The sequence below is a fragment of the Vespa mandarinia genome, chromosome 2 (assembly GCF_050613455.1).
Source record: "Vespa mandarinia isolate Hongniang chromosome 2, ASM5061345v1, whole genome shotgun sequence".
Taxonomy (NCBI): domain Eukaryota; kingdom Metazoa; phylum Arthropoda; class Insecta; order Hymenoptera; family Vespidae; genus Vespa; species Vespa mandarinia.
Genome location: NC_140811.1, coordinates 18,824,308 through 18,850,000, shown reverse-complemented (window position 1 = coordinate 18,850,000; position 25,693 = coordinate 18,824,308). Strand labels below are relative to the sequence as shown.

The 25,693-nt window shown below is 30.8% G+C and overlaps 4 protein-coding genes and 2 non-coding genes across 15 annotated transcripts; 2 read left to right on the top strand and 4 right to left on the bottom strand.

Moving 5' to 3' along the window:
• Window positions 1-23: 23 nt before the first annotated feature.
• Window positions 24-6,440, bottom strand: Pp2C1 (protein phosphatase 2C). 2 transcript variants are annotated; one of them, XM_035887525.2, is made up of 6 exons: window positions 5,128-6,440; window positions 4,181-4,531; window positions 3,847-4,067; window positions 3,613-3,753; window positions 1,998-3,460; window positions 24-1,861 (listed from the first exon to the last, which is right to left on the bottom strand). In XM_035887525.2, the coding sequence occupies exons 1-6, from the start codon at window positions 5,429-5,431 to the stop codon at window positions 1,483-1,485; spliced, it is 2,859 nt and encodes a 952-aa protein (XP_035743418.1). In that variant the 5' UTR covers window positions 5,432-6,440; the 3' UTR covers window positions 24-1,482. The 2 variants fall into 2 exon arrangements, with proteins under 2 accessions (XP_035743418.1, XP_035743413.1); XM_035887520.2 differs by having other exon boundaries at window positions 3,613-3,756; window positions 5,128-6,437.
• Window positions 6,441-9,713: 3,273 nt separating this feature from the next.
• Window positions 9,714-9,785, top strand: TRNAM-CAU (transfer RNA methionine (anticodon CAU)). The gene has a single exon. It is a non-coding gene; the product is annotated as a tRNA-Met (tRNA).
• Window positions 9,786-9,932: 147 nt separating this feature from the next.
• Window positions 9,933-10,005, bottom strand: TRNAK-CUU (transfer RNA lysine (anticodon CUU)). Its single transcript has one exon. It is a non-coding gene; the product is annotated as a tRNA-Lys (tRNA).
• Window positions 10,006-10,217: 212 nt separating this feature from the next.
• LOC118451198 (uncharacterized) lies at window positions 10,218-16,196 on the bottom strand. Of its 5 annotated transcripts, XM_085664768.1 has the most exons (6): window positions 15,770-16,196; window positions 15,615-15,663; window positions 14,756-15,258; window positions 13,745-14,078; window positions 12,944-13,528; window positions 10,220-12,834 (listed from the first exon to the last, which is right to left on the bottom strand). In XM_085664768.1, the coding sequence occupies exons 3-6, from the start codon at window positions 15,187-15,189 to the stop codon at window positions 11,224-11,226; spliced, it is 2,964 nt and encodes a 987-aa protein (XP_085520894.1). In that variant the 5' UTR covers window positions 15,190-15,258; window positions 15,615-15,663; window positions 15,770-16,196; the 3' UTR covers window positions 10,220-11,223. The 5 variants fall into 5 exon arrangements, with proteins under 5 accessions (XP_085520896.1, XP_085520897.1, XP_085520894.1 ...); XM_085664770.1 differs by having other exon boundaries at window positions 10,218-12,834; window positions 15,063-15,258; window positions 15,615-16,195; XM_085664771.1 differs by lacking the exons at window positions 15,615-15,663; window positions 15,770-16,196 and adding an exon at window positions 14,334-14,540 and having other exon boundaries at window positions 10,218-12,834; window positions 14,756-14,889.
• A 2,661-nt stretch (window positions 16,197-18,857) lies between these two features.
• On the top strand, window positions 18,858-24,415 carry frtz (WD repeat-containing and planar cell polarity effector protein fritz). 4 transcript variants are annotated; one of them, XM_035887478.2, is made up of 15 exons: window positions 18,858-19,013; window positions 19,190-19,319; window positions 19,404-19,581; window positions 19,664-19,857; window positions 19,995-20,095; window positions 20,362-20,476; window positions 20,564-20,773; window positions 20,869-21,032; window positions 21,116-21,223; window positions 21,337-21,545; window positions 21,679-21,802; window positions 21,873-22,042; window positions 22,155-23,872; window positions 23,958-24,090; window positions 24,183-24,415. In XM_035887478.2, the coding sequence occupies exons 1-15, from the start codon at window positions 18,931-18,933 to the stop codon at window positions 24,266-24,268; spliced, it is 3,723 nt and encodes a 1,240-aa protein (XP_035743371.1). In that variant the 5' UTR covers window positions 18,858-18,930; the 3' UTR covers window positions 24,269-24,415. The 4 variants fall into 4 exon arrangements, with proteins under 4 accessions (XP_035743371.1, XP_085511405.1, XP_085511406.1 ...); XM_085655279.1 differs by lacking the exon at window positions 21,337-21,545 and having other exon boundaries at window positions 21,704-21,802; XM_085655280.1 differs by lacking the exon at window positions 18,858-19,013 and having other exon boundaries at window positions 19,237-19,319; window positions 19,381-19,581.
• Window positions 24,280-25,609, bottom strand: mRpL48 (mitochondrial ribosomal protein L48). Of its 2 annotated transcripts, XR_014981852.1 has the most exons (5): window positions 25,323-25,609; window positions 25,116-25,199; window positions 24,894-25,027; window positions 24,422-24,807; window positions 24,280-24,298 (listed from the first exon to the last, which is right to left on the bottom strand). XR_014981852.1 is itself a non-coding variant. In XM_035887660.2 (4 exons), exons 1-4 carry the CDS (start codon window positions 25,344-25,346, stop codon window positions 24,522-24,524), a joined length of 528 nt encoding a protein of 175 aa, XP_035743553.1. In that variant the 5' UTR covers window positions 25,347-25,608; the 3' UTR covers window positions 24,373-24,521. The 2 variants fall into 2 exon arrangements, 1 of the variants encoding a protein (XP_035743553.1); XM_035887660.2 differs by lacking the exon at window positions 24,280-24,298 and having other exon boundaries at window positions 24,373-24,807; window positions 25,323-25,608.
• Between the last annotated feature and the right edge of the window lie 84 nt (window positions 25,610-25,693).

Sequence of the window (25,693 nt, the reverse complement as noted above, 5' to 3'; positions counted from 1 at the left end):
TTATTACGAAGCAAGGATCTAAATCCTTGTCTTTATATATATATATATATATTTTTTTATTTTATTTTTTTTTTTATTTTTTTATTTATTTTTTTTTCCTTTTCTTTTTTTAATGAGTGTATGGTATGTGAATGTACTGTACATGTATGTTAAAATGGTAACTGTTATAGGCACATGTCAATTAACAAATTATCTTTGCTCTAGATTTTGTTCACTTCTCTTAAAACGCTTCTATTAAACCTTTCTTCACGCGCTCTTTGTTTTAAAATTTGATTCTTCCGCAAATATTTCTAAGAATTTTTCTTTATTCCTTCGAATAAAGTAATAATCAAGTATTAAATATTCAAAATTTAATCATTAAAATTTGCATTCGTATCAATTCATTGTTTTTCATTTTTATTTCTTTTTTTTCTTTTTCTTTTTTTTATTTTTTATTTATTTATTTTTTTTTTTTATTTTTATTTTATTTTTTTTGTAAAGAACAAATATCTCTCAAAAGTTACACAAGTACATTATATACAATCTTTATGATTTTATATAATAATTTCACGTTTCTCGCCGATTCGATTTTATCATTAGATTAATTTTATGCAAATTGAAAAATACGAATTGATTAAAAAGTAGAGAGGACTTTTTAATTAGCATTGTGATATATTCATATTGCTGGAAGAACTAATCGTTATCGAGAAAAGTTATGAACGAAAAAAAGGATGAATTTCAATTTGAAAACAGGATAATTGGAATATAATCTATTTTTCTTTTTTTTTTTTTTTTTTTTTTTTTTTCTTTTTTTTTTTTTGCTTTTTGTTAAAACGTAAGATAAATTATGATTTTCTACTTATAATTATGTACTATAGTTTGCACGGAATGTAATTGCGAGTATACAAATCGCCATGCGCTTTCTTCTTATTCGTTATTATAAAAATATATAAAATAATTTAAAATACATAAATTGTGAAAAAGAAAGGAACGGAAAAAAAAAAGTTTTATAATAATTGAAAAATATTGAAAATAACCGATAGTTGTTCCAGCAATTTGTTACGACACGTTATTACGCTTTATTAGTTCTGTTCCTTTTTGTTCGTTTAACTCAAGTATGACCACATTTTTATAACCATTAATAATCGAATTCGTATAGCGTAATATAGAATTCAAATTTTGTAATAAGAAAATAATTAAAAAAGAGCATACGAATGAAGTCCTTGATATATTTATAATCCATATCATATGACGGTGTATTATTTAAATAAAATGCTATGCAAGAATTGGATACGTACTCGTTTGTATTGTGATAATAAAGAAACAGAAAAAAAATTATATAGGTGCATATAAAAGAAAAAGAAAAAAAAAATCCTGGAAAAAGAAAACTCAAAAAAAAAAAAAAGAAAAAGAAAAAGAAAAAGAAAAAATGGAAAAACAAAGAGAGAGAAAAGAAAAATAATCGAGTAAGTGAAGAAAAGCAAGGATATGCATTATGCAATTTCATTTTCCAAGGCGCTTAATGCGAGATCGTGTACTCAATGATCTGGCACTAGGATTACATAGAGATTTAACCCATTTAGCTATACCAGAACCATTATTCGATCCTGTACTTGTACTGTTCATTGTAGAACATGCCCCTACATTTGTACCACTAGTACCTGTTTGTTTAAATTTATTAGATGACATAGAGGAAGACCTCACCCTCTTAGATTGTAATACTCCATTGTTATTGGATTGCTTTAATTTAGCAGGTAAAGATAATCGATTCTGTTTTACTACTCCATAATGATGAACTAATTGTGCCGAAATGGTATGACCAGTAATATCGACGTTACGCGAACGCAATGTTTTCACTGGAGTTGCGGCCATCGTGTCGGATCTGTTAAAACCCAATGATCATTTATAAGAATAATTATCGTAAATAGATATGCGAATCGTATACGTACATCGTGTCACGTATAATGTGATAAATAAAAAAAAAAAAAAAAAAAAAAAAAACAAACAAACAAACAAACCTGAGCCAACGTTGTGGCATTCCAGAATCCAGTGGTCCAATAATACCTGCAGTACGATTTAACCTTCGATCGTTACAACCGTTCGATCGATTATTCCTTCCCTGATCCCAATCTCTTAATCCAAATATACCTCTTAATTGTTGTAAACGAGCAGGACCATTGATAGACGATCGTCTAATACTTTTTGTTGGCGTTGCTTTTTTCCCCAAGCTTCTTCTTTGGAAAGTATTTGGCGAAGAAAGTCTTTCCTGTACCGAAACAGTACCAGAACCCCCCCCTGTTGATCTAGGGTTTATGGAAGAATCGTTATTAGGCCAACTCAAACGACTATTTGGATCCTCTATCGTTTGATTAGCTGGATTGTTTTCATCGATAGGAGGACTTGGACGATCCTCCGAACGTGTTCTTCTTTTCAAACATGGTTCTTGTGTCGTCGTACATGCTTCTTCCAATCCTATTGCCGTTGTTACCGACTGCGACGATATCGTACTATGCCTACGTTTTGTATTAATTCCACCGCTACTATTTGTTCTACCACACAGAGAACTCTTTCCCGTATCATCTCCATTTTCTAATGTCCTTGTACTTTTAGACTTAAATCTCGAATTCACTGTCATATATGATTTAGATTCTAATGGAAGTCCATCAGAAAAACTATTTTGTGATTGTAAACTCAAACTGTGTCTCCTTTTCGTTGGTCTAATATCTTCCCTTGAATTAGATGTTATCAATGAATGTTGTTTGTGTCGTGGACCATTCAAAACGTTTATCAATTCAACATCCTTCAATGTACTTTTTCTAGATATTATAGCGGTAGGACGTCCAAATTTACTAACGAACGGTGTCACTTCGTACGCCTCGTTAATTGCATTCTGTCGAATCGTATCAGGAACTTTTTCTTCGTTCTTCATTTCAATCTGATTCGATTGAAAATTCGTCTGGTCCTCGACAACATTTAAACTAATATTCTCAGCTACTTCCTCGTTAATCTTTTCAGTTTTTATTTTTTCATTATCAAATTTGTTCAAATTTTCAGTCTTATTAAAAGTTTTTGATTCCTTAGATTCCAAATATTCTATTTCCTCAGATATATCGCTAGATGAGATTTCTGCTACTTGAATACCTTCTACGTTAGATATATTATCCTCAGTTTCTTTCTTCGATAAAATCTTATCTACATCACAGGTATCTACGTTTAAAATTAATTTTTCAACGTATGAATTATTCTCCATTTGTATAGAGGTATCTAAATGTTCTCTAACTTCGTCAGAGGAATCTGGTTGCTTTGGATCCATTATATTCGAATCAGTAGATGTCACGTGTCTTAAAACCGACGAATTAACAACATTTGGCATTGGTTTTTCAATATTTTCATTAAAAATAGTTGGGTCAAGAGGTTGGACTCCATGATGTACTATACTTTTTGGTGAGAGCACGCGTTCTTTCTTTTGATTCAGTAATACCTTTAAAAAGAATAAATCAAACATATGAATATAAAAGAATTTGTAAAACAATGAATATAATAAAAGTCATTGTTTCTCTATAAAATAAAAAAAAAAAAAAGAAAAAAAGAAAAAAAATAAAAAAAAAAAAAAAGAAAAAAAAAAACTCTTACCTCGCTACGAGAAGGTCCTGGAGGATCTAACATAACAGTGACAACGCTTGTATTATCAGCCCGTAATCTAGTAGACGACCATCTTTCTAATGCTCTATCTACTAAACTTTTAGAAGGATTTATCCACATTTGCACATCAGCCTGCTATCGAGAAATGTATATATGTATATATATTTATTTAAGGTATGTAGATGGAAATGCATTTTTGAGATTTCCATCTAATTTCAAACATACCCCATTGCCAGTTTGTTGAGAAGCTATAATGTGTTTCTCATTGTGCATTTCTGCGGCCTGAACAATAGCTACAGCCGCTTGGGGAGTCAACATATTCCATAAACCATCTGTTCCAAAAATAAGACATCGATATGATTTGACATCGACCGCCACTACCTTAACATCTGGTTCTGGAGACACTATAAATGTATCTAGTTCTGAATTGTAACTCCAAAGATCACCTATGAAGCATAGAATACATTTTTTTTTCTTTACCAGGTTATCATAATCTTCTATAAATAACAACTCCAATCTTCTTTTCATGTCTGCATTACGATAAACGATTGGAATGTACCTAAGGATCTAGCAACGGCTAGAAAAGGAATTTCATCTATATGAGTCGATCTTCTAACAGGACCTTTATGTCCTATTCTTGGCCTATTCCAAACGACTCTTGGAACGCCTGATTTACTAACAACTTTTCCACCAGACTCCTGTATGCGTATCATTTCTGGACCACTTTCGGGTTTATGATCTTTCGTCAACGCTTTTGCACGCCATTGTGGATCTCCATCAGGTTGATGTCCCAATATTATTCCGGAATCGCCAACGTGACCGATATAAATTTTTCCTTTTCTTATAAAAGCTATGCTTGCTGTAGTGCCAGCAGTAGATGGTAATCCAGATGCAGTTCTTGGCCATTTGTCTGTTTAAAAAGTATTATTTCACTACAGTTATACATTGAGAGAATATATATACATATATATGTCTACGTAGATAATATATATATATATACATATATATATACATATATATATATATATTTCTTAGACTTAACAAAATAATTATTTTAATACAATTGATATAACTTTAATAATATTTACATTCGTATCATTTACCGAAACATTTGAAACTCGATTAGAATTCGACAGTTTTAGGTTAACAACGGAATTACATAACCTATGTAAGTTCTAACGTAATCAGTATCAAGAAGAAAATAGTGGGGGAAATACGCGGGCCAACGGGCAGATTATTAAAAAAAATGGAGGGAAAAAGGTTAGAAAAAGAAACAAGTAATAAGCTTAACCTCTTTCATTTTGACTTTTATCACATCGAATAATCGTCGTTACACGGTGAAAGAGAAGAACGAAGAAAAAGATAGAGATACAAATACAGATAGAGACAGAGAGATAGAGAGGTACAGAAAAGAGAAAGAAAGAGAGAGAGAGAGAGAAAGAGAGAGATAGAGAGATAGAGAAGGAAGAAAAAAAAAGAATATAAATACTGTTGACTATCCATTACCAAGCTCCCGCCACATCGCATAATGCGTATTCACATATCCGTCCCTGATGGCCCGTAGTACATCCTCGTCACGTTCACTCCAAAAATTTTTTTGCTTGACGATAATATCCATGAGATGTTCCTTTGCAAATGCCGCAGCCTCGCCGCCCCCATGGCCGTCGAAAATACCAAAGAAGGCGTATTCCAAATCCTTGTCGTCCGGTGTCTGTTGATAGGCCACGCTGAACATGTCCTCCATGTACTTACGACCGCCTTGATTACAGTGGCCGGTCACTCTTAAATTAACCCCGATACTTAACGGCATGATGGTTAGCCAAATTAACGAGAGAATATTTTCTCGCGCTGACTGAAACTCTAGCGCGCTCTCTCTCTCTCTCTCTCTCTTTCTCACCTCTTTCTCTCTCTCTCTTTCTTTTTCTCTCTCTCTCTCTCTCTCTCTCTCTCTCTCTCTATTTCTTTCTTTCTTTCGACACGTATACGGGAACGGAAGGCTTACATTTACTAGCAGCACTGGGCTGGTCGCGCGTAGTTCAACAGACGCACGCACACTCGCGCAATCATGGCCCCGCGAAGAATAGCGGTGGCAACCTCGGCGTATAAACGGTGGGGATAGGGCCGCACTCGTAGAGACGCGTCTCTCGTTGCGTGGAAGGGGATCCCTCACTCACTCACTCACTCGCTCGCTCGCTCGCTCGCTCTCTCCCTCCCTCTCTCTCTCTCTCGCGCGCGGTCTCTTTATCTCTTTCTCACAAGCGCGCGTGCACTCTTTTTCTATCTCTCTCTCTCTCTCTCTCTCTCTCTCTCTATCTATCTGTATCGCTCTGTCTTTCTCCTTCCTTCTACGCCGATTTCACTGAGAAACACGAGCGCATATATCCACTGGAATCGCGCCGCCACTGCTCTCCTATATCTTACCAACTTTCTATATGTTCGAATATTTTCAAAAATACCTTAAATCGCGTATTTCCTTCTCTTTTCTTTCCTTTTTTATCTTTTTGTTTTTTTTTTCCTTTTCTTTTCTTTTCTTTTCTTTTCCTTCCTTCTTTCGTTAATATTTTCGTTTTGTAAAACCCCGCTAAAACAGTCGATCGGAAATATTTCTGCTATCTAGTGGGATAATGATGATTCATATAACGCGTTTTACATTGTGATAAAAATCAAACGCGCTTTCTAAGAAATCGAAATACGTTCAAACGCGCGACACGAGGAGGAACGATAAGAAAGAGTTTCGATTCAACGAATAGTCTCGACTAAATATCGAACAGTTAAAATTCCTAACTAATCGAACTTTGAACGATTTCTTTGCTTCAACGCCTGAATTCTGACGTTGCAAAATTAATTAAAACGTTTACTCGATCGAACCGATAATTTATGTGTTGTTCTTGTAAAAAAAAAAAAAAAAAAAAGAAGAAAAAGAAAAAAAAGAACAAAAAAACGAAACAAAACAAGAAAATAAAAACAAAAAAGAATATTTATATGCGCGATTTCGTCGTTCGATGTATTTGACGTACATCGAGATATCTCAAAAATGTAACGTGAGTTCGAACGTATGAAAGTGGATATATCAGTTTGTAGAAAATGAATAAACTGACTCTTCCAAATGTGAATTAATCACGTTTAAGTGATTAATCGATTATCATAAATGATCATTCGAAAATATTTAAACGAATCTTTACAAACAAATATATATACATATATATATATACATATATTCAAAAACACGAAGTGTCGCGTACACATGCGAACGTAATCCCCCCAACGACGTTCGACGAATATATAAACCTTGTACGGTAAATGCGATGATAGTGTTTCAACGCGATTGCGGTGGACCTTCGTTCGAGCGCGCTCTGGGTTTAAAAAGGGAACTAGATTCAACTCCTCCAACAAACTCCTACGAAAATTTCTGTTTAACTCTTCGCCGTCCGACAGAGGAGCTTCCCCTCTTGGTGACGTCGTAGTCGGACGCGATTAATGTATACGTACACATACACATATACATCATACATATACATACATAGAGATATTATATATACGTATACGTACGTATACGTAGAACCGACTTTGTTCCCTACAATCAGCGAGCTCACACACAACATCATACACAGCCGACACACACATATCATACACGAACGCACACATACAATCCTTCCTGCATGGCTGCTCGCTCGAACTATACCCCCACCATCGTGGAAACTTTTATTTCCTTCCCCTCACCCTTCCGCCCGACAACTCTTTCCACAACTGCTTCTCTCCACTGCACGCCCCTCCTCTATATCATCCCAAGCCCCGCCACACCGCGCCATAACAACACACGCTGAGGCTCATCCATGGTGCTATTCGTGCCGCGCATGTCGTCTCACGCAGTTACAATGTTGCCGGATCTTTTACCTTAGGAGTCCGAAACTACACTTCTTGTCCAGCTATGGGACGAAACAACGGTGATTCGGCTGTTGTTAGGAAAATTGTCCAGAGAGTTATCGTCGGTATAACTTTGTAGACATATAGCTTTTCTATCTCTATCTCTTTTAGACCTTGATATTATATTCATTTACGATTATATTTCATTACGATTGTATGTCGTTTTGGGATTATACTTTTTTTTTTTTTTTTTTTTTTTCATTCAAATATTCATTTCTTTGTTCTTTTTTATTATATTTTTTTTCTCAACTCAACTGTTCAGAGAGATATATATATATATGTACAAAAGTAGAAATACTAATACACGTATATATTATACGAGTGATACGTATGATCTGCGTCATTTGACGTAAGAATATTTAAAAAGATTACATTCAAAATTAACCAACGAAGAACAATAGATATCGATAGGAAACTTAGAGATGAAAAATAAATAAATATATTATATATACTAATTTTATTTTTCCTACGAGTTTTCGCATTGAAATAATGTTGGAAAAATATTCAAAATTGATAAATAAATAAATATGAAAAAAAAAGGAAAAAAAAAAAAAAAAAAAAAAAAAACATTCTCTTGTGTCAACGATATTCCGCTAAGCTATCTTCTCTTTCCACGAGCTAAATAACGCGGGGCACACACGTTTGAACTTGTTCGATTTGATTATCGGCAACGTCGCAAAACGTTCAAAATAGCGTTGCCAGCTGGCGACTTTCGCTTCGCACACAAGTGGGATAAGAGAGAGACTCGTATGTTAGTTTCATCTTTTGAGTGTCGTGTATAACAGAAATGATATATATATATATACATATGTATACACACACACGCACGAACTCACACATATACAAACACATATTTTTTCTTTTATTTATGTTTCAGACAATTGTACGAAATATAAACGTTAAAATTTCTATATATTTCTTTCCTCATTTCCTTTTATTCTGAATAAAATTCCGCAGTCGATATGTGTCATCGATTGCGTCATATGTTCCCATCTTCATGTTACACACATACGTACACACACGCGTAACACGGATAAACGAATAAGAAGGAAGGTAGCTATATGATATTTGTTATGTATGTATATATATATTGCTATCTCTCTCTGTTGTGTGTGTGTGTTTATGCACACATTCTCTGAAAAGTAGATAAAGAGAGAAAGGTAGAATACACACACACACACACACACACACGATCCTTACACAGCAACACTCTAGTACAGTTAGATGATACTACTATAGTCAAATAACATTTATTTTACGATCGAATATATTTTCTCAAAGTTTTGAAATATTTTGCAATAATTATTAAATGTATTTAAAAATAACAATTACAATTTAATATAACAGAATACGTACTGATTTTTTTTATAGATAATATTATCTTTTTTTTTTTCAAGAGTCGTTCGATAAAAAATGTATACGTCGTTTCTTTGAAACAAAATATTTTGATTCCATCGATAGATTGTTCTAAAAAAAAAAAAAAAAAAAAAAAATAAAATAAAATAAAAACAAAAATAAAAAAAAATGTATATATATAATCGTTATAGAATATGTAGAATATAAATATATATTATAAACAAATTTATATGTTGAAAAAATGTATCTTCACTTCTTGATATGTTTACATACTGCCATGACCATATTACAGTAAGATAAAATCACGATACTAATGTCATCTATCGATGATAATAAGTACAAAAAATTTATGAAAAGATTATAAAAAAAAAAAAAAAAGGAAAATAATAATAATAATTACTTGAATATTTAGTTATTAAATTGAATTAGTTCTTACTGATTGCTATTAATTGATATAAATCTCAGATATATTTTTATCAGCAGAAATTTTCTTTTTACCGTCAGAAAATGTTATAAAACTTTTTTACCATTTGTACAAATAGAAATGTGTAGATAAAGCAAGAATGTTGTATTAGATTTAGCGTTTTCATCGTTAGATGGCACTTCAGTGTACATTGTTAGACGGCAAATCGATAAAATGTACGAGAATTATGCTTCTATCTTTGTCTATTAATTACAGGAAAATATTAAATTACTTTGTTCCTTATTTATAATTATTTATATTTGTTCTAAATATTAATATAAATTTATTTAAATATCATAGAACGTTTTTGGTATAAAAAATTAAACATGTAAACTACGAAAATCATAACAGCAGAGTGGCGCAGTGGAAGCGTGCTGGGCCCATAACCCAGAGGTCCGTGGATCGAAACCACGCTCTGCTAGGTGAAATTTTTTTTTCTTTCTCTCAGACGAAAAATTATTTACCAGAGATGATAAAAAAAAATAATTTTTTTTAATCGTATGAGTTTACTTAATTAGAACGACAGAAAAATAAGGTGAGTTTAAATAATGATTTAAAAAAAAAATCTCGCCCAACGTGGGGCTCGAACCCACGACCCTGAGATTAAGAGTCTCATGCTCTACCGACTGAGCTAGCCGGGCAATCTGACGAATCCATTTTTTATATTTTACTAATACATCCTTATTTAAGAAATAAAAAAGCAATAAATATGTGTTAATTCTAATTTTAATTTTTTTTTTATAATTTTTATAATTTAATACAAATTATTTGTATTATTCTATATGCATTTTATCATAATACTTTGAAATAAGGTTCGTGCGAATGATTTATAAAAGAATTTATTGGCGTTAAATTATTTATTTAAATAGAAAATTAATTACGTATGAGTATTTCAGCAATGTGATTAACTAGTCTATCAATTTTAATATCTACTTTGTTTTTACATTAATATTAATAATACACAAAAATGTTATATTCTTATGCGCGTGTATGCGTAATTAAATTTAGCGTGTGTATTTATTAATGGCATAAAAAGAAAAAAAAAGAAAAAGAAAAAAAAGAAAAAATAAGTATATACTGGATATTTGTATCGATGGAAAAAGAATAAAAGAAAAGAAAAAGAAAAAGAGGGAAAGAAAAATAAACTATAATTTATATAAAATTAGATTAAAACTTTAGGCCTTGTATATGGGCCAATATAACAGGCAGTTTTTTTCACAGCTTTTTTTCTATATGTGTCATTCTTTTATTATAAATAATTTAAATAAAAAATTTATTTATATATATTAAAATAAAGAAAATTAAATAAGTAGATTAATAGTAAGTAAATAAATATATTATATACTATGCTTTCAACTGATTTCCTGCACACAAAGTAGATTTAGTATATATATATATATCTATATATATATATATATATATATACTAAGGTGGTTAAAGTTTTTCGGTGGTCCCGTTAATTAATGAATAATTATTTAAAAATTCTAATGAACAGAATAAATTAATCGATTAATTAAATAATCATTAACATCACAACATTATTAAGCGTGTTATATAGCAACATTGTCGAATATCTGTAAGTATTCTATTTTTTAAATATACTCGGTATACATCATGGTTATTTTTTTTCTCTTTTTTTTTTTTTCTTTTTTCATTTTGATTAATAAATAATCAATATTACAATATGATCGAAGATTCTGTTTTAAAATCTAATTCTTGAAAAATTCATACGAATTCTTTGAACTTTTCAATATGGAAGATTTTAAGAAACTATCGTATGCTCTTATAGGACGTTCATAAATTTCAGAAATCGGATTATCGATCGTATTTCATTTTTCGTGATCGCCTTTGTTTGTTATTTATAAACGATAAAATTTTAAATATATAATAAACATTGGCAGTGTCATTGAGAATTTGATTCTGGAACCTGACGAACACGACTGACACTCTTCGTAGTAATAAACCGATTGATTTTGCCAAAGTACATTCCTCATATATGTCTTTCCTTCGCACGATTTCTCGATCTTAACGAATTTAATTTTACGCATTTCCAAAAATTGCTCCAATTCCAATCTGCATTTCCATTTAAGCGGATTACCCGAATATTCTATTATATGAATTTCCGGCATTTCGTTTATATCACTCGTAAATATGCATTTCAAATCGTTACCTTCCAAATTGAGATATTGTAATTTTGAAAGATTACGAAAGGATTGCGGTGCGATATATCTTATCGTGTTACCACGTAAATCGAGTTTCTCGAGTTCGTTCAAATTCAACCAGGAGCCATCGACCATAGTCAATGGATTATCTTGTATAGCCAATAATTTAAGTTCCTTCAAATCGTCGAATGCTTTTGGCTCGATTATACTTAAACCAGAATTTCTAATAAGTAATTTACGTAAATTAACGAATTTTGATAATGTACCAGCAGGTAAACGTGGTAAGTGTCCTTCGTGAAACTCAATAGCCGTTACATCATTTGGAATCGTATTGAAAAGTAATATATTTCCACCTGTACAAACGTATGTAAGTTCATTATTATCTTTTCTATGAGAAGTACAAACACCTTCTATCGTATTCGGTGTTTCTTCTTCCTTTGTACTCGTTATAATCAATGTTGGCTTTGTCGTTAAAAATGGTGTCGATGGCGAGACAGTCGAGGATGGTTCGCGTGTACCATAACACTCCGATTTATCGATCAATGTATTCTTATCGTATGGCAAATTTCGTTTATCCAAAAATTCAGTCAATTTGACACTACAAAGACAACTCCAAGGATTACCAATTACTTTGAACGATTTCAAATGAACCAATCGATGTTCTATATATTCTATGCCAATACAATTCATCGCATTATCGGAAATATCGAGTTCAATGAGATTTGGGAAAAGATCAAAAACGTCATTGTCGATCTTTAATATACGATTCCTTGAAAGCTTTAAATATTTCAAGTTCGTCGTCAGACCTATCAGATAATCTTTTTTAAATGATTCCAATGCGTTATTATATATTGATAGATACTCGAGATTGTAAAGTCCGATAAAGGCACCGGTCGCAATTTTTTCGATTCCGCAATCATGAAATTCCAATTTTTTTAAATAACCCTTGAAACGTAGAAAAGATTCTGGTGGTATTACCGGTATATTAGATAAACCAATTGTAATTGTTTCTGCTCTGATATCTATTGAATTCACCGGATTGATTGAGGTCAAACCAGTACAAATATATACTTGTTGAGAATTATTACCCAAAGTACAGGTTCCATTGTGTATCGTAGGTTCTAATGTGGTAATAATATTACTGGTATTAATAAATTTGGTTGTTGATTGTTGTGTTACTTCTTCTTGGATCGTAGACATTGTCGTTGTAGCTGGTATTAATACGCTAACATTCGTGTTCTCGTTCAAACTCTCTTCGAACGATCCCCAATGTACGTTTCCAGTTATCGAATTCGTTATTACGTTCGTCTAAACAACAATTGAAAAATTGAAAATCATATCGAATATAATTTCTTTTAAAATTTTCATACGTGTATCGATCAAAAGATTACAAAAGTAATTTAATATATATATTTACCTGATTTCTACGTCGTTCTTCTATAACAGATGATATTTGATTTTCGTCGTCGTAACATTTACCAACGCTTATCTCAAATCCAATATTCATTTTCAATAGAATTTTTTCCAAATTCTCACGACAAGTACAATTCCATGGATTACCAGTAGCATCTAATCTATCTAATTTTATTAATTTTTTAATCTCTTCGATCGGTAAACAACGTAAATGATTATTACGTATATCAAGATATTTAAGATTATTTCTCAAATACCAGAAGATATATTCATGAATATATTCTATCTCATTCCTTGCGATGATCAATCTACGCAAATTAATGAGATCTCGGAACCAATTAGTTTCCATTCGTGGTAAATTATTATTAACGAACGACAAACGTTCCAATTTGTATAATCCAGCAAATGCATTTGGTTCGATTTTTTCGATAATGCAATTGCGAAATTCCAAACTTCTTAAGGTATTTCCAAAACGGAAAAACGTGTAAGACGGAATTACATCTAACTTTAGATCGGACAATTCAATCCAAGTTGTTTTATCTGGAAGACGGTCTAACGAACGAAGTGTCGAGGTTTGAAACTCTTTTCCCTGTAATAATAATAAATAAAATTTGTGCAAATACGTGTAGATATTTTTTTTTCGTTTAAATATAAAAAAAGGGAATGTATATATATACATATATTTTTTTTTGTATGTATATAGAGACGCATATATATAGAGATCCAAAAAAAAAATTTTTGTTCCATTAAAAAATATAACTTTTTCGGTGTAAATAATTTGTCGATAATTTTGACGTTTACTCACTTCTTCCAAAACTTTTGTATTCGCATTAGTCGGATGTCTCGAATTAACAAAAATATTAATCTTTTCCATACATTGTCGCGAACTTTTATATACAGGCATAATTTTTTCTTCAGTTCCAACATTTTCGAAAATATGTCGCTCGTGAAAGAATCTTTCTAATTTTCGTCTGCATTCGCATAACCAAGGATTTCCATTTATTCGTATGTTCCTCAATGATCTGAGGAATGTTAACTCGTCAATAGGAATACAATCGAGTTCGTTGTCGTACAAACTTAATATTTCCAATTTTGATAGCGATCGAAAAACGTCCGCTTCTATGTAGACTATTCCACATCTGTAATTATTATAAAAAATATTTATTTTCCTCAATAATAAAGTGAAATTTCGTAATCTTTAATAATAAACAGAAAAAAAATTGGAACAACTATAAATGAATTTCTTTTTTATAGAAATTTTCACTCTACTAAATTACAAGGACAAAAAAAATATTTATAAGGAATCAAAATAATAAAAAAATAAAAAATGAAAAATAAAAAAGATATAAACAAAAAAAAATGATTTGATCGAAAAGAAATATAAAAGACGCTACCCAAGTTAAAAAAGAATCTCTTGGGCAAAGTAAATGATCATCTATTTGCGTGTTACTGGAATAAGATTCAATGATTCATACTGTTGACAATGAATATATTATTGATAGTATGCTCGAACGTAAAAAGGAATTCTTGATCTTCCTACGAGTGTTTCCTCCCTCATGTTACGCATAAGTATGCACTTCCTGATTACGAAATATCGGAAACTTGAAAAGATTAAACGAATATGTTTTGCATTTAATCATTGTTTCTTTAGTTAAAACTGGGTCATGCGTATTATACGTATTTTCATGTAGAACTTTATTCTCTAAGCTAAAGAAGCATAGAGCACAAGAGAGAGAGAGAGAGAGAGAGAGAGAGAGAGAGAGAGATACACATATATAAATATATATGATAAATATGTATATGTGTATGAATGTACCTATGCAAAATGAGTTTCCTCAGGTTTGGTAAATGTTGAAACCAAGCGGTCCTAGCTACATGAAGTTTGGTACCATAGAATATAAGCCAATCCAACAATTGTATTCCGCGAAAGGCATTACGAGATATCGACTCTACGTGGCAATTATAAAATGATAATCTTTTGAGATTGTGGAATCTCGAAAATGCATCATCGGGTATTGTATGTATTCGTGATACAGAAAATTCAATCCATTCGGCCTCGTTTGAAATTTCATCGAGGTCGCTCAGTTCGCTATCAGTACAGGCATATGCAATAGATTGTTCACCGTTGACATTAGATGTTAAACTGCATTTGCAATTAATCTGAACGATCAGATTAAGGATTGTAAAAATTATATATATTATTGTCATCATCGTCGACGTTGTCGTCGTCGTCGTCGTCGTCATGATCATCCAACTTTAAATACGAAGGTTATAATGGAGGAGGGTGTGTCTTAGCGTGTTCACTGCTAATCTTCAATCCTGAAAGATAGAAAGAGATATATATATATATATGTATATATATACATATATATATATATACATATATATATATACATATATATATATATAACATACACACTTCCATATATGTATCTGCGTATTTTTATATATTTTATTTTCTTTTCTTTTTTTTTTTTAATATTATAAGAAGCCAAGTTTTATCGCATTCAACGTGACATAGTGTCAGGGTCATTATTATCAGCATAGATATCTGTATATGTATATGTTAAGTTAATTTAAAATGGCGCGAGTATGCGCGCTTGCGCATTGGCACGTAAGCACGCACTCACTCACTTAGAATTGCCGGGGAATTTGTTTTTGATGGCGCTACTCACCCTTAAAATCTTCTTCTCCTTTTTTAATCCTTCGTAAACTTACACTGAACTAATATAGACAAAGAGATAGATAGATAGATAGATAGATAGATAGATAGATAGATAGATAGACAGATAAATAGGTAGATCCCCTTTCCCTAAGGATTCATCCTAACCTTCTTCGAAATTTAAAATCGTCGTAGGACGATTTTTTTTCGGACATTTCGACGATGACAAAGACGACGACGACGATGACGACGAGATTTATCGAACAAATATTTTCTTTTTCTTTTCCTTTTATTTTTTTTCTTTTTTTCTTTTTTTCTTCACCCTCTCAAAATCGATCGGTGAAAAAGCAAACGAAAGAACTCGCTGCCTGATCCCTCACCTCTCAAAAGAAAAAAAAATATTGTATATATATATACATATAAGTATATATATGCTTGTGTATATAAAAAAATATAAATATATACAAAAACGCACGCGCGCGCGCACAGGGAAAAATAGGAATAATAAAGAAAATGATCTCGAAAGATCGTGATCTAGAACGTAGGTCGAAAAGAGAGTACTTGGCACAACTGAGCTCGCGTATCGCTCGTTTCCTCGTTATATAAACTCGTAAGGCCAAGGTCGTCGTAGATTCCCCTTGCACCGATGCACTAGCACCAATTCTCTCTTTCTCTCTCTCTCTCTCTCTCTCTCTCTCTCTTTCTTTCTATCTCTATGTCTATGACGAGCCTATCTTTAGCTTAGGGCCATTTGCGATTTGGCAGGAGAATTATGATTATGAACGAGCGTAATAAAAAGCTTTCGAAAACCGTTCTCCTTTTGTATTTATTTCCAACGAAATCATTGTTGGTCATCTTCGTCTTCAACGTCGACATTGTCGTCGTCGTCGTCGTCGTCATTGTAGAAGGGAAAAGAGGGAGGATGGTAGGAAGGGAGAGGAGGTAGAAACGACTCGTTTTTACTCGCTTTCTCCTTTGTCGTTATTAGCTAATTGCGATTAGCGGTCAGCTTAGAGACTAGTTTTAGAAAGAAGACGACTATACTAACGTGGACTTTTTAACGCGCCTATAACGCGCGGTTTAATACCTTTAAAAAGGTAAAAAAAAGAAGAGACAGAGAGAGAGAGAGAGAGAGAGAGAGAAAAGGAAAAGAGAGAAAAAAGAAAAAGAAAAGAAAATAAACTGACGTTAGTTACAAAGCGCACTCACGAGCACCTGAGCGCACACTCGATGCATCGCGAGCAAAAATGGTAGCGTCTCGTCAAGGTCCCTTTGAAAGAATCGTAACTGTTATACATACGTAGGTACATATACATATATATATATATATATATACACACACATACATATGTCTGTCTAATGCAGTATGCAGTTATACAAGGTGGGACCTAAATAATGTCTCATAAGTCAGATGTCTATCTATTCACCTATTAAAGAGAATGATCTGGAATTCTTCTTTTTGCTTGTTTTTCCTCCCCTTCTATCTTCCTTTTTCTTCCTTCTTTCTTTTTTTCTTATAGTTTATTCGGTGAGTAAACATTCGTAGAGTACAAATGTTATGTCATTCGTTCACAAATATATCGTATTATTCCTTGAAATTAAAGAAGAAAAAAGAATTAATAATAATAATAATAATAACAATAATAATAATAATAATAACAATAATAATAATAATAATAATTTGATTTCTGTAATGTTCGCAATGAAAACAACTTGTAACGCTTCATTTGGACCATTTATCCGCGTATGGTTTGTAACACTTTATTTGGACCATCCTACATATATCTTATAACACTTTATTTGGATCATCCTGCATATATCTTGTAACACTTTATTTGGACCATCCTAGATATATCTTGTAACACTTTATTTGGGCCACCCTATAAGCAGATTGTAACACTTTATTTGGCCCACCTTGTATATGATGGACATATGATATATATATATATATATATATATATATTTTATATGATGCATACATGATATTCGTATATGATATTCGTTATATACGTAGTTATTTTAAATATACATATATATATATATATATATATATATATATATACATACGTAGCCATTGTATGTCAAATTACAGAGAAATCATAAAAATGTAGAACTTTTACTAATCAAACTTTTTTACCGACCCTTTCTCGTAATCCCTTTTCTTTTTTTTTTTTTTTTTTAACCTAAATGGTAATTTCGATGAATAACATTTATACGCTCACGTACATGCATTCACATATTCATATATATCGAGTTTACTCATTGATATGAACGTTCGTTCCATGCTGCAAGTATTTCGGGAAATGCTTGTTTGTTTCGATTCAGTTATGGACTCGATAATCCTTGGGCCAATTTAATAGGATAAATTCGTCGATGCCCGTATATATATATATGTGTGTGTATATATACTTGATAACTTGAAAACTTAATCTTGTCCTCCATATGGGGGTTAATGGATGGATATTAAAATAGATTTCTAATAAAAATTGATGATTATATTATGTTGTCGTGTGATAACCAATCAATCGATAAAGAACAAAGCGAGATGATAAATTTATTCTTGGATGATTAATTTAAGCTCGGCTTGAAATTTTTATATTATAATCTTTGAATAACGTTCTAAAAAAAAAGAAAAAAAAAAAAAAAGAAGAAAAAGAAAAGTTTTAACGTTTAAATAAAATGTATCACGTGACACGAAATACGCTCGTCATGTGATCTTCCCTTACGAAAATTAATTACGAGAATTAAAAAAAAAAAATAAAAAAATAAAAAAAAAATAAATAAATAAATAAAAAAAAATTGTTATGCAGTTCTCTTCGTATTTTAATCATGTTAGATTTGTAATGTTAATTAAATTTTTCATTGAGCTTCCTACACGAGTCTACTGGGATCTATGCAATAACACCTTATTTAGATAATGCGTTGGATGAATATGATCACTTTTTTTCTACGTAGATTATACGGCATCAATGTCGAACAAAGACAAGTATTATTTATATAATACCAAAAGTTTAATATAATCATCGAAAGGATGTAGTATATGTACATATACATATATATTTACCCTTTTATTAAATCGGAATTAAATCGGAAATTTTTCAATGTTATATTTATTTCCAAATGAACGATTCTCAACTTCTCCAATTGTATGTTATAACAATGTAGTTAGAAAATAGATGAAGTTGAGAACTACTGTTTGTAAAACTGAAAGGTATCTACCTTACCGATCGATAAGAATCCATAACCCCTTTTTGACAGGCACGCTTCATTGTTTATAGACGCTTAACGCGTGTTCTCTCTATCGATGTACTTACGATAGTTATTTTAAAATGCTTACATTATTAGGAGAATTGAATCTATGGACGTTCGATGACAATATTAATATAAAGAACACGGATCATGGCGCATTTCGGTAAAATATAAATCTTTATTTTTTCTTTTCTTTCTTTTTTTTTTTTTTTTTTTTTTTTTCGTAAATGAAAATCCATCATTTAAATAAGATCAATCACTTTTAATTTCTTCGTTAGAAATTAATATTATGTAAACCATATGTATTTTTTTCTTTTCTCCTTTTTTTTTTTTTAACAGATATCACGATAAACGTATCGATGGTATTTACGAAGAAGGAAAAAGATCATACAGTCAAAAACGTGGTATGACTTATGTTCCAACGAATAAGAAAGGAAATAAATTAAAAGACTCCATCAAACACTTGGAGGTATATATATTACTTATTAATTAATATTTTATTATATTGTATCCTTAAATATTTCGATTAGATGGTTCGCTTTTATTTATTTAGGAACAACTCAGAGATAATTCGACTATATATTGTCAATGGTATGATCACAGCGTCCTGCAAATAATGTTAAACAATGGTCTTTTAATTTACATACAAATTAATGTTGAAACTGCTGATATAATTAAATGTACTTTCGATAAGTATCTTGTAGGAAAGTTATGTGATCATATATCGGATGGTAAAAAAATTTCAATATATCTTCAACAAGAATCGATATAATATAATTTAAATTATTAATAATAAATTTATAACATTTACAGTGTCAATCACAAAGACTCATTTGATTTGTACGTATAATGATAATCAAATAACAACTGTGTATTTTACGAAACCAAGAAGACATGCTTTTGATAAAATTAGTAAATTGGAACCCAAATTGAGTACTAGTGATCTATTTGGCTCTAATGGACGTAGATTGGATAAAAAGATTCAAATCAACAAGCCTGGTGATCTGGTATTGTCTATTAATATTTTTATAAAGATTAAGTTTAAATATTATTGAAAAATGACTTTAATATTTAATGTTGAATCTATGCTTATGCATACGTTGCTTCTAATTTATGTTTATTGCAAAAGTGCATGATTCTGTAGATATTAATTTGGTGGAAATCTACGATGAACGAAGTATATCCATGGAGTCCTGTAGTCAAGGAACATGATCGTGCAAATATACACCTTTATCGCCTTACCGGGTATGTCGAGATGGTATTTATTTGTAAGTAGAAAATATCCATTCTAAGTGTTTTTCCCATACTCTACACTTTTAGATTTATTTTTATTAGATTGGATAGTTTGACTATTTCTAATACCACGTTCCCACTTTAATTACTTTATTTTTTTTTTTTTTTTTTTTTTTTTTTTTTTTCTTTTTTTTTTTTAATTTTATTTATGTCAGAAGAAGAAGAAGAATTGGTTTATTCTATTTTTCATCGAAGTTTTAGTATGATTTTATTTTTAGAACAAAATTGGACTTAATATGTTACGTACGCACTGAGTTTGATCCTTTATGTATAAAATTTGATATACATCATGAAAATGTCATTCATTCTGTAGAACAAAAAGTATCAAGAAAGGTAATAATTTAGAATGTTGTGAACTTCATACATTGTGTATCATTTATATTGTTAAGAATATAATAATATGTATTGTTTACAATATAGGGTGAAGTTACGATTGAATGGCGTACGTATGAAGTATCGCAACAAGACAAACTACAAAGAATTGCTATTATCTCAATACCATTACCAACTCATACTAGTTGCGTCAAATTTTCACCTAATCAAGAATTATTATTATTATGCTGCATAGACGGTTCCGTAATGTTATACGATGAAACGAAAGCTACCATTATCAATATAAAAGCTGCCTTTGTAAGTTCTTTGATACTTCAAAAAAAAAAAGAAAATCAGAATATAATGTATATCATTCGATGTACTTTCTTTTTTTAACATATTTATATTCCAAGATACCAACACTTGCATCCTGGCATAACGATGGGATGATATTTTCTATTGGAAATGATAGAGGACAATTTCAACATTTTGACATTGCCTTGCATTGTATCAGAAATCAATTGTTAAATGATGAAACATCACCAGTAAATATTCTTGATTTGTCATCTTATTTCAGGTATTATAAATGTTCTATAAAAGATATTTGTGCTTTAGAATATAAGATATGTGTAATAATAATTTATCTTTCTCTTGAAATAGGAGCCAACCGGCATTAGTACGTATGGAATGGAATAAAAGAAATCAATTAAATTCTCATATTAGTTATTATAGTTATGGAGACTCATTGTTTTTATTACTTTTTGAGCGGTAAGTAAGCAGAATATTTCATATAATTTTTCTTTTCTCTCTCTCTCTCTCTCTCTCTCTCTCTCTCTCTCTCTTCGAAAAAGATGTATTTAAAGTTTGATGTCCGATAATAGGGGTCCGATAGGAGTCATTAGAGTAGTCGAAGGAGATAATCTTTCAGGAGATATATTAGTAAGAAGATATTTAATGCTTTCTCAAATCGAACAAGCCACGTCTTTATTGTTACGTTTAAATTGGGACACTCATCCACGTATTTGTATGCATTCTCTCAATCAAATCTTAAATTATTTATTCAAGTTACCATTAACGTCCGAACACGAAAGTAAGACACATACGTTATGTTATCTTTTGATTTGATTTTATTTCTTAATTAATTAGAAACTCTGTTTATGATCTAAAAAAAAAAAAATATATATATATATATATATATACATATGCCTACGATAACCATCCAGGTTTCATACAAAATGCATTGGGTAGTTTTCATGTACCAATTAGGCCAATAAGTCAAGCAATCGAAGACGAATATGGAGACGAAGTGAGAGACTTGACGAGACGATTTTTTCATCATTTACTAAGGTACCAAAATAATAATGTGGACTGTTAAATGATACATTAATTTTTATTACAAACGTATAATTTTTCTTAGATATCGCATGTTTGAGAAAGCATTCAGACTTGCCATAGATCTAAATGATCATGATCTTTTTATGGATATTCATTTTTATGCATTGATCGTAAACGATATGGAAATGGCAAATGCGGCAAAGGAGAAGGCCGAGCAAATTTTAAGCAGATCGAATAGTTGCAATTCCTCGCGTAAGAATAAAAAGAATTTTATCGAGAAGAATATTAAGTGGAAAATCTTATGTGCAAAGTACGCGCGCGCACTTATTATTACTTACATTTATATAATCGAGAACCATTACAGATTCTACGTGTTCCCGAGAATCTTGTTCTTTATGTTCTGAATTAACGAGCGATAAAGGAGAAGAATCGTATAGCGACGAAAGTGAAAATTCAACGAAAGAAGATGAAAGAAGCATAAAGTATTCCAAAAGATACAATTACAAAAAAAATTCCAACAACCATATTCCACCCTTACCAATTCTCTATCCTTCTTATTACGATGACAAAACACTTTTGCCTGCGTCATTGAACAATGATCCTATTAGTAATAAAACTGACTACAATATTATTTCCACATCTTTCAATACACCCAGTAATAATACTTTGGCAAATACTAATTTTAACGATTCCTCTCATATACCGGTATCTAATACTTTCTTTGCATCGACATCTTTTAATACACCGACATACGTGACCCGTACAAATTTAACATCTTTATCAACGGTAAACTCGATTAACAGAGTTCAACCTTACAATAAATTTTCCGAAGATTTAATGACCACATCTTTTGGAAATATATCTCTTAGCAAACAAAAATCATCGTCACTCGATCGTAAACATCGTGACGATATATTACAATTAATGATTAATAAGTCAGGAACAAATGATAAGCAATATACCAATGATCTATCTGTCGAAGATAATGTAAAAACTATACGCGAAGAAAATAATTTTATATCAACTTCATTCAATAATTCGACCTACGAATTTGTCTTGGACAATGTTCCTTCTTCCTCGTTAATTCCATCCTTGAGTAACATTGACAATAATATTATGTCAACGTCCTTCAGTACAATGACCTGTAACACTTCGGTTTCACATAATTCTGATAATAATTCAATGTCAAATGTACAATGTGAAAATACACCATTCTGTTATTCCTCGAGCATTAGAACGAATGATTCATCGAGTAATGTAGTATCCCAAATAGATACATCTAATACCGTTATACAATCAAATAAGCTAACAGCAACGCTTCACAAAACTAAAAGTAACACGTTATTTACTACGACTAAATATTCCGAAAGTCCTACAACATATGACAGCAACGTAAAAGCTTTTCGAGCTGAAGATAATCTTTATATGGATCATCATCAAAAAATTAACAAAAAACAATCCAATAGTAATAATGACATTCCACCACCACCTTCTATAACATCCTCTTTTACAAATTATCTTCAAAATTTACAAAGAAAAAATTTCTCACTTTCTCAAAGTACTCTTGGATTAACGAGTATAGACGAATCAAGTCAAAAGATTTCATCTGCTAAGGTAATGAACATAGCACCGTGTATTTTGCAAAGACAAAATTCCGCGTCTAACATTTTACAACAAGATTCATGTCTTCATAGTAATTCTAAAACTTGTCGAATTAATTCTGACCTCGCTTATATACCGTATCACGGTAGTTGCGACAGTATCAATGTCACTATGCAACATACAAATAGCAATAAAATTGGTTCAACGAATTATTCGCATTCTACTTATAATCTGCAAAGTAGATTACTCGAAGGTAGACATATAAAAATAGGGTCACAAATTCCTATAAATAGTAATACTGGTAAAGAGATCAAAACATCATCTAACATACCTCCATTACCCATTGTAAATACATCCAATTCCAATTCAAAAACCTATTCCATGTGTCCCACGTTCATGGATACGCCAATGTCGACCAATAATGAGAAACCGAAAGTAAAATTTTCAGATACGGTTACGCATATATTAGTACCTGGCACGGTAAGGTTTTAATAATTTTACTTAATAAATTTATTTTTAATAATATGAAGAATGTTGAGAATTTGCTTATCATGTAAATTTACAGAATCAATCTCATAGACAGAAACGTTCAACAGTTACACAATTACATGTAACAGATCCGAAACGTGAATTAGCAGAAAGTTTACCATTGTGCCTGGGAAATGAAGATTATTTAAAAGATTTTCAACCCTTATCGAGTATGGAAAATGAAACATTTATCTATATTATTTCACAATGTGATCTCAAGTGTTATTAAAAAAAATTACTTTAATTACTTTATTAATTACAGAAGATGCAGATAATGAAATTTCAAAGGAGTCTTCAAAGTCTGAGGAAGGTTCTAAAATAAAAGTTGTTCACTTTGGTCTGTTATAGTTATACGTAATGTTCCATTGATAATCCTGCCTTTTATAAAAATAATATTCAATTTGATATTGAAAATATTTGATAAATTATCGTTTATATATGCAAACGTATTTACATGCATGTCTGTTTGTAAATTTTTTTATCAAGTTTTATAATAAATACCTTTTTACAGAATATACTTGTTGTACTTTTACATATTTAATATCATTACTAATATAAATTACAATGCTTTCAGAAATAATTCAACGTTGTGTATTATAATTTACTTTTTTTGTTTCATATCCTCTAACATTGTTCTCATATCTAATAATTGTTTATCAGGTATATAACGTTTTAAGTCTATATCAGGATCGAAAATGGCCACATTTAATGTTATCCCTTCTGGTAAAGTAGCTTCTAATATTCTAATTAGTAAAGGACACTGCGTTGACGTAACATCCGCTAATTGTATATTCCTTTCATAAACATTAAGATTATATTCTGCACTCACAACGGTACCTTTTGGTTTAAATCTTTGAATTTTTAATACTTTTGCAGGAAATGCCCAACTGAAAACGATATGGACAAATCAAATAATATGAAAAGAAAAAAGAAACATATGTATTTTCAAATAGAAATTAATTCAGAATATTACCCATTATCTACATCAATGTCCATAGCTGTAGCGACTTTATGAATGAAACTCTGATAATGTTCTAATACAGGATAAACATATCCTGTAATCTGTATATTTAATATAGAATAAATTGGTACTTTTGGTTTTAACATCTACAACATGATATATATATATATATATATATGTATATAATCCATTATATATTATAAAAAACAAATATCACAAAATTGTCTATATAACCTCCAAATAATCAGGCTCATACAAACTGTAACGTCTACATGACAATACATTCTTGACTAAAATGCCATTACAAAATGTTGTTGCCTAAAAATATTTGATTTTTATTAAAATATTTTTACTATATAATTGATAGATTTAGGTTATAATTTGTTATTACATATCATACACACATAAATATAATCTATAATTAGAAATAATTTTATATACCTTTTTAATAATATTTAATGCCATTTTATATTAAATTTAACTTTCAAACTTATTTATTCATTCATTCTATTAATTAAAATGACGGTCTTAATAGAGAAACTGAACGTGGTTAGTTTAGATTTATCTAAATTATATTACCAACTGTTGGGCAAGGTTATCATACAGCATCTTGTTTTTTCTTTCTTTATGTTGGCAATCATTCGTAATCTTGTCGATTTATACGCGCGTAAATTTGAAGTATTAATAGTTACACAAGTATTATATACCTTTCTTTTTATTTGAAATAATATTTGATAAATTATTATTGCACGTATTAGGAATGAACTTTTATAATGCAATATTCCAGAAAGTATTAGTGTTTTTATGATCAT

Excerpts from the sequence above, each read along its gene's own strand:
- mRpL48 (XM_035887660.2), bottom strand. The coding sequence starts at position 25,346 with ATGGCATTAAATATTATTAAAAAG. Across the intron at positions 25,200-25,322 it reads CATTAAATATTATTAAAAAG|GCAACAACATTTTGTAATGG; the intron begins GTATATAAAATT and ends AAATATTTTTAG. Across the intron at positions 25,028-25,115 it reads ATGAGCCTGATTATTTGGAG|ATGTTAAAACCAAAAGTACC; the intron begins GTTATATAGACA and ends ATCATGTTGTAG.
- Pp2C1 (XM_035887520.2), bottom strand. The coding sequence starts at position 5,431 with ATGCCGTTAAGTATCGGGGTTAATTTAAGAGTGACCGGCCACTGTAAT. Across the intron at positions 4,532-5,127 it reads TGCGATGTGGCGGGAGCTTG|ACAAATGGCCAAGAACTGCA; the intron begins GTAATGGATAGT and ends CTTTTTAAACAG. Across the intron at positions 4,068-4,180 it reads AGCCGTTGCTAGATCCTTAG|GTGATCTTTGGAGTTACAAT; the intron begins GTACATTCCAAT and ends TATGCTTCATAG.
- frtz (XM_035887478.2), top strand. The coding sequence starts at position 18,931 with ATGCTTACATTATTAGGAGAATTGAATCTATGGACGTTCGATGACAAT. Across the intron at positions 21,033-21,115 it reads GATTTGTCATCTTATTTCAG|GAGCCAACCGGCATTAGTAC; the intron begins GTATTATAAATG and ends CTCTTGAAATAG. Across the intron at positions 21,224-21,336 it reads TTTTTATTACTTTTTGAGCG|GGGTCCGATAGGAGTCATTA; the intron begins GTAAGTAAGCAG and ends GTCCGATAATAG.
- LOC118451198 (XM_085664766.1), bottom strand. The coding sequence starts at position 15,189 with ATGATCATGACGACGACGACGACGACGACAACGTCGACGATGATGACA. Across the intron at positions 14,079-14,755 it reads AGGAAACTCATTTTGCATAG|ATGTGGAATAGTCTACATAG; the intron begins GTACATTCATAC and ends TAATAATTACAG. Across the intron at positions 12,835-12,943 it reads AAGAACGACGTAGAAATCAG|ACGAACGTAATAACGAATTC; the intron begins GTAAATATATAT and ends ATTGTTGTTTAG.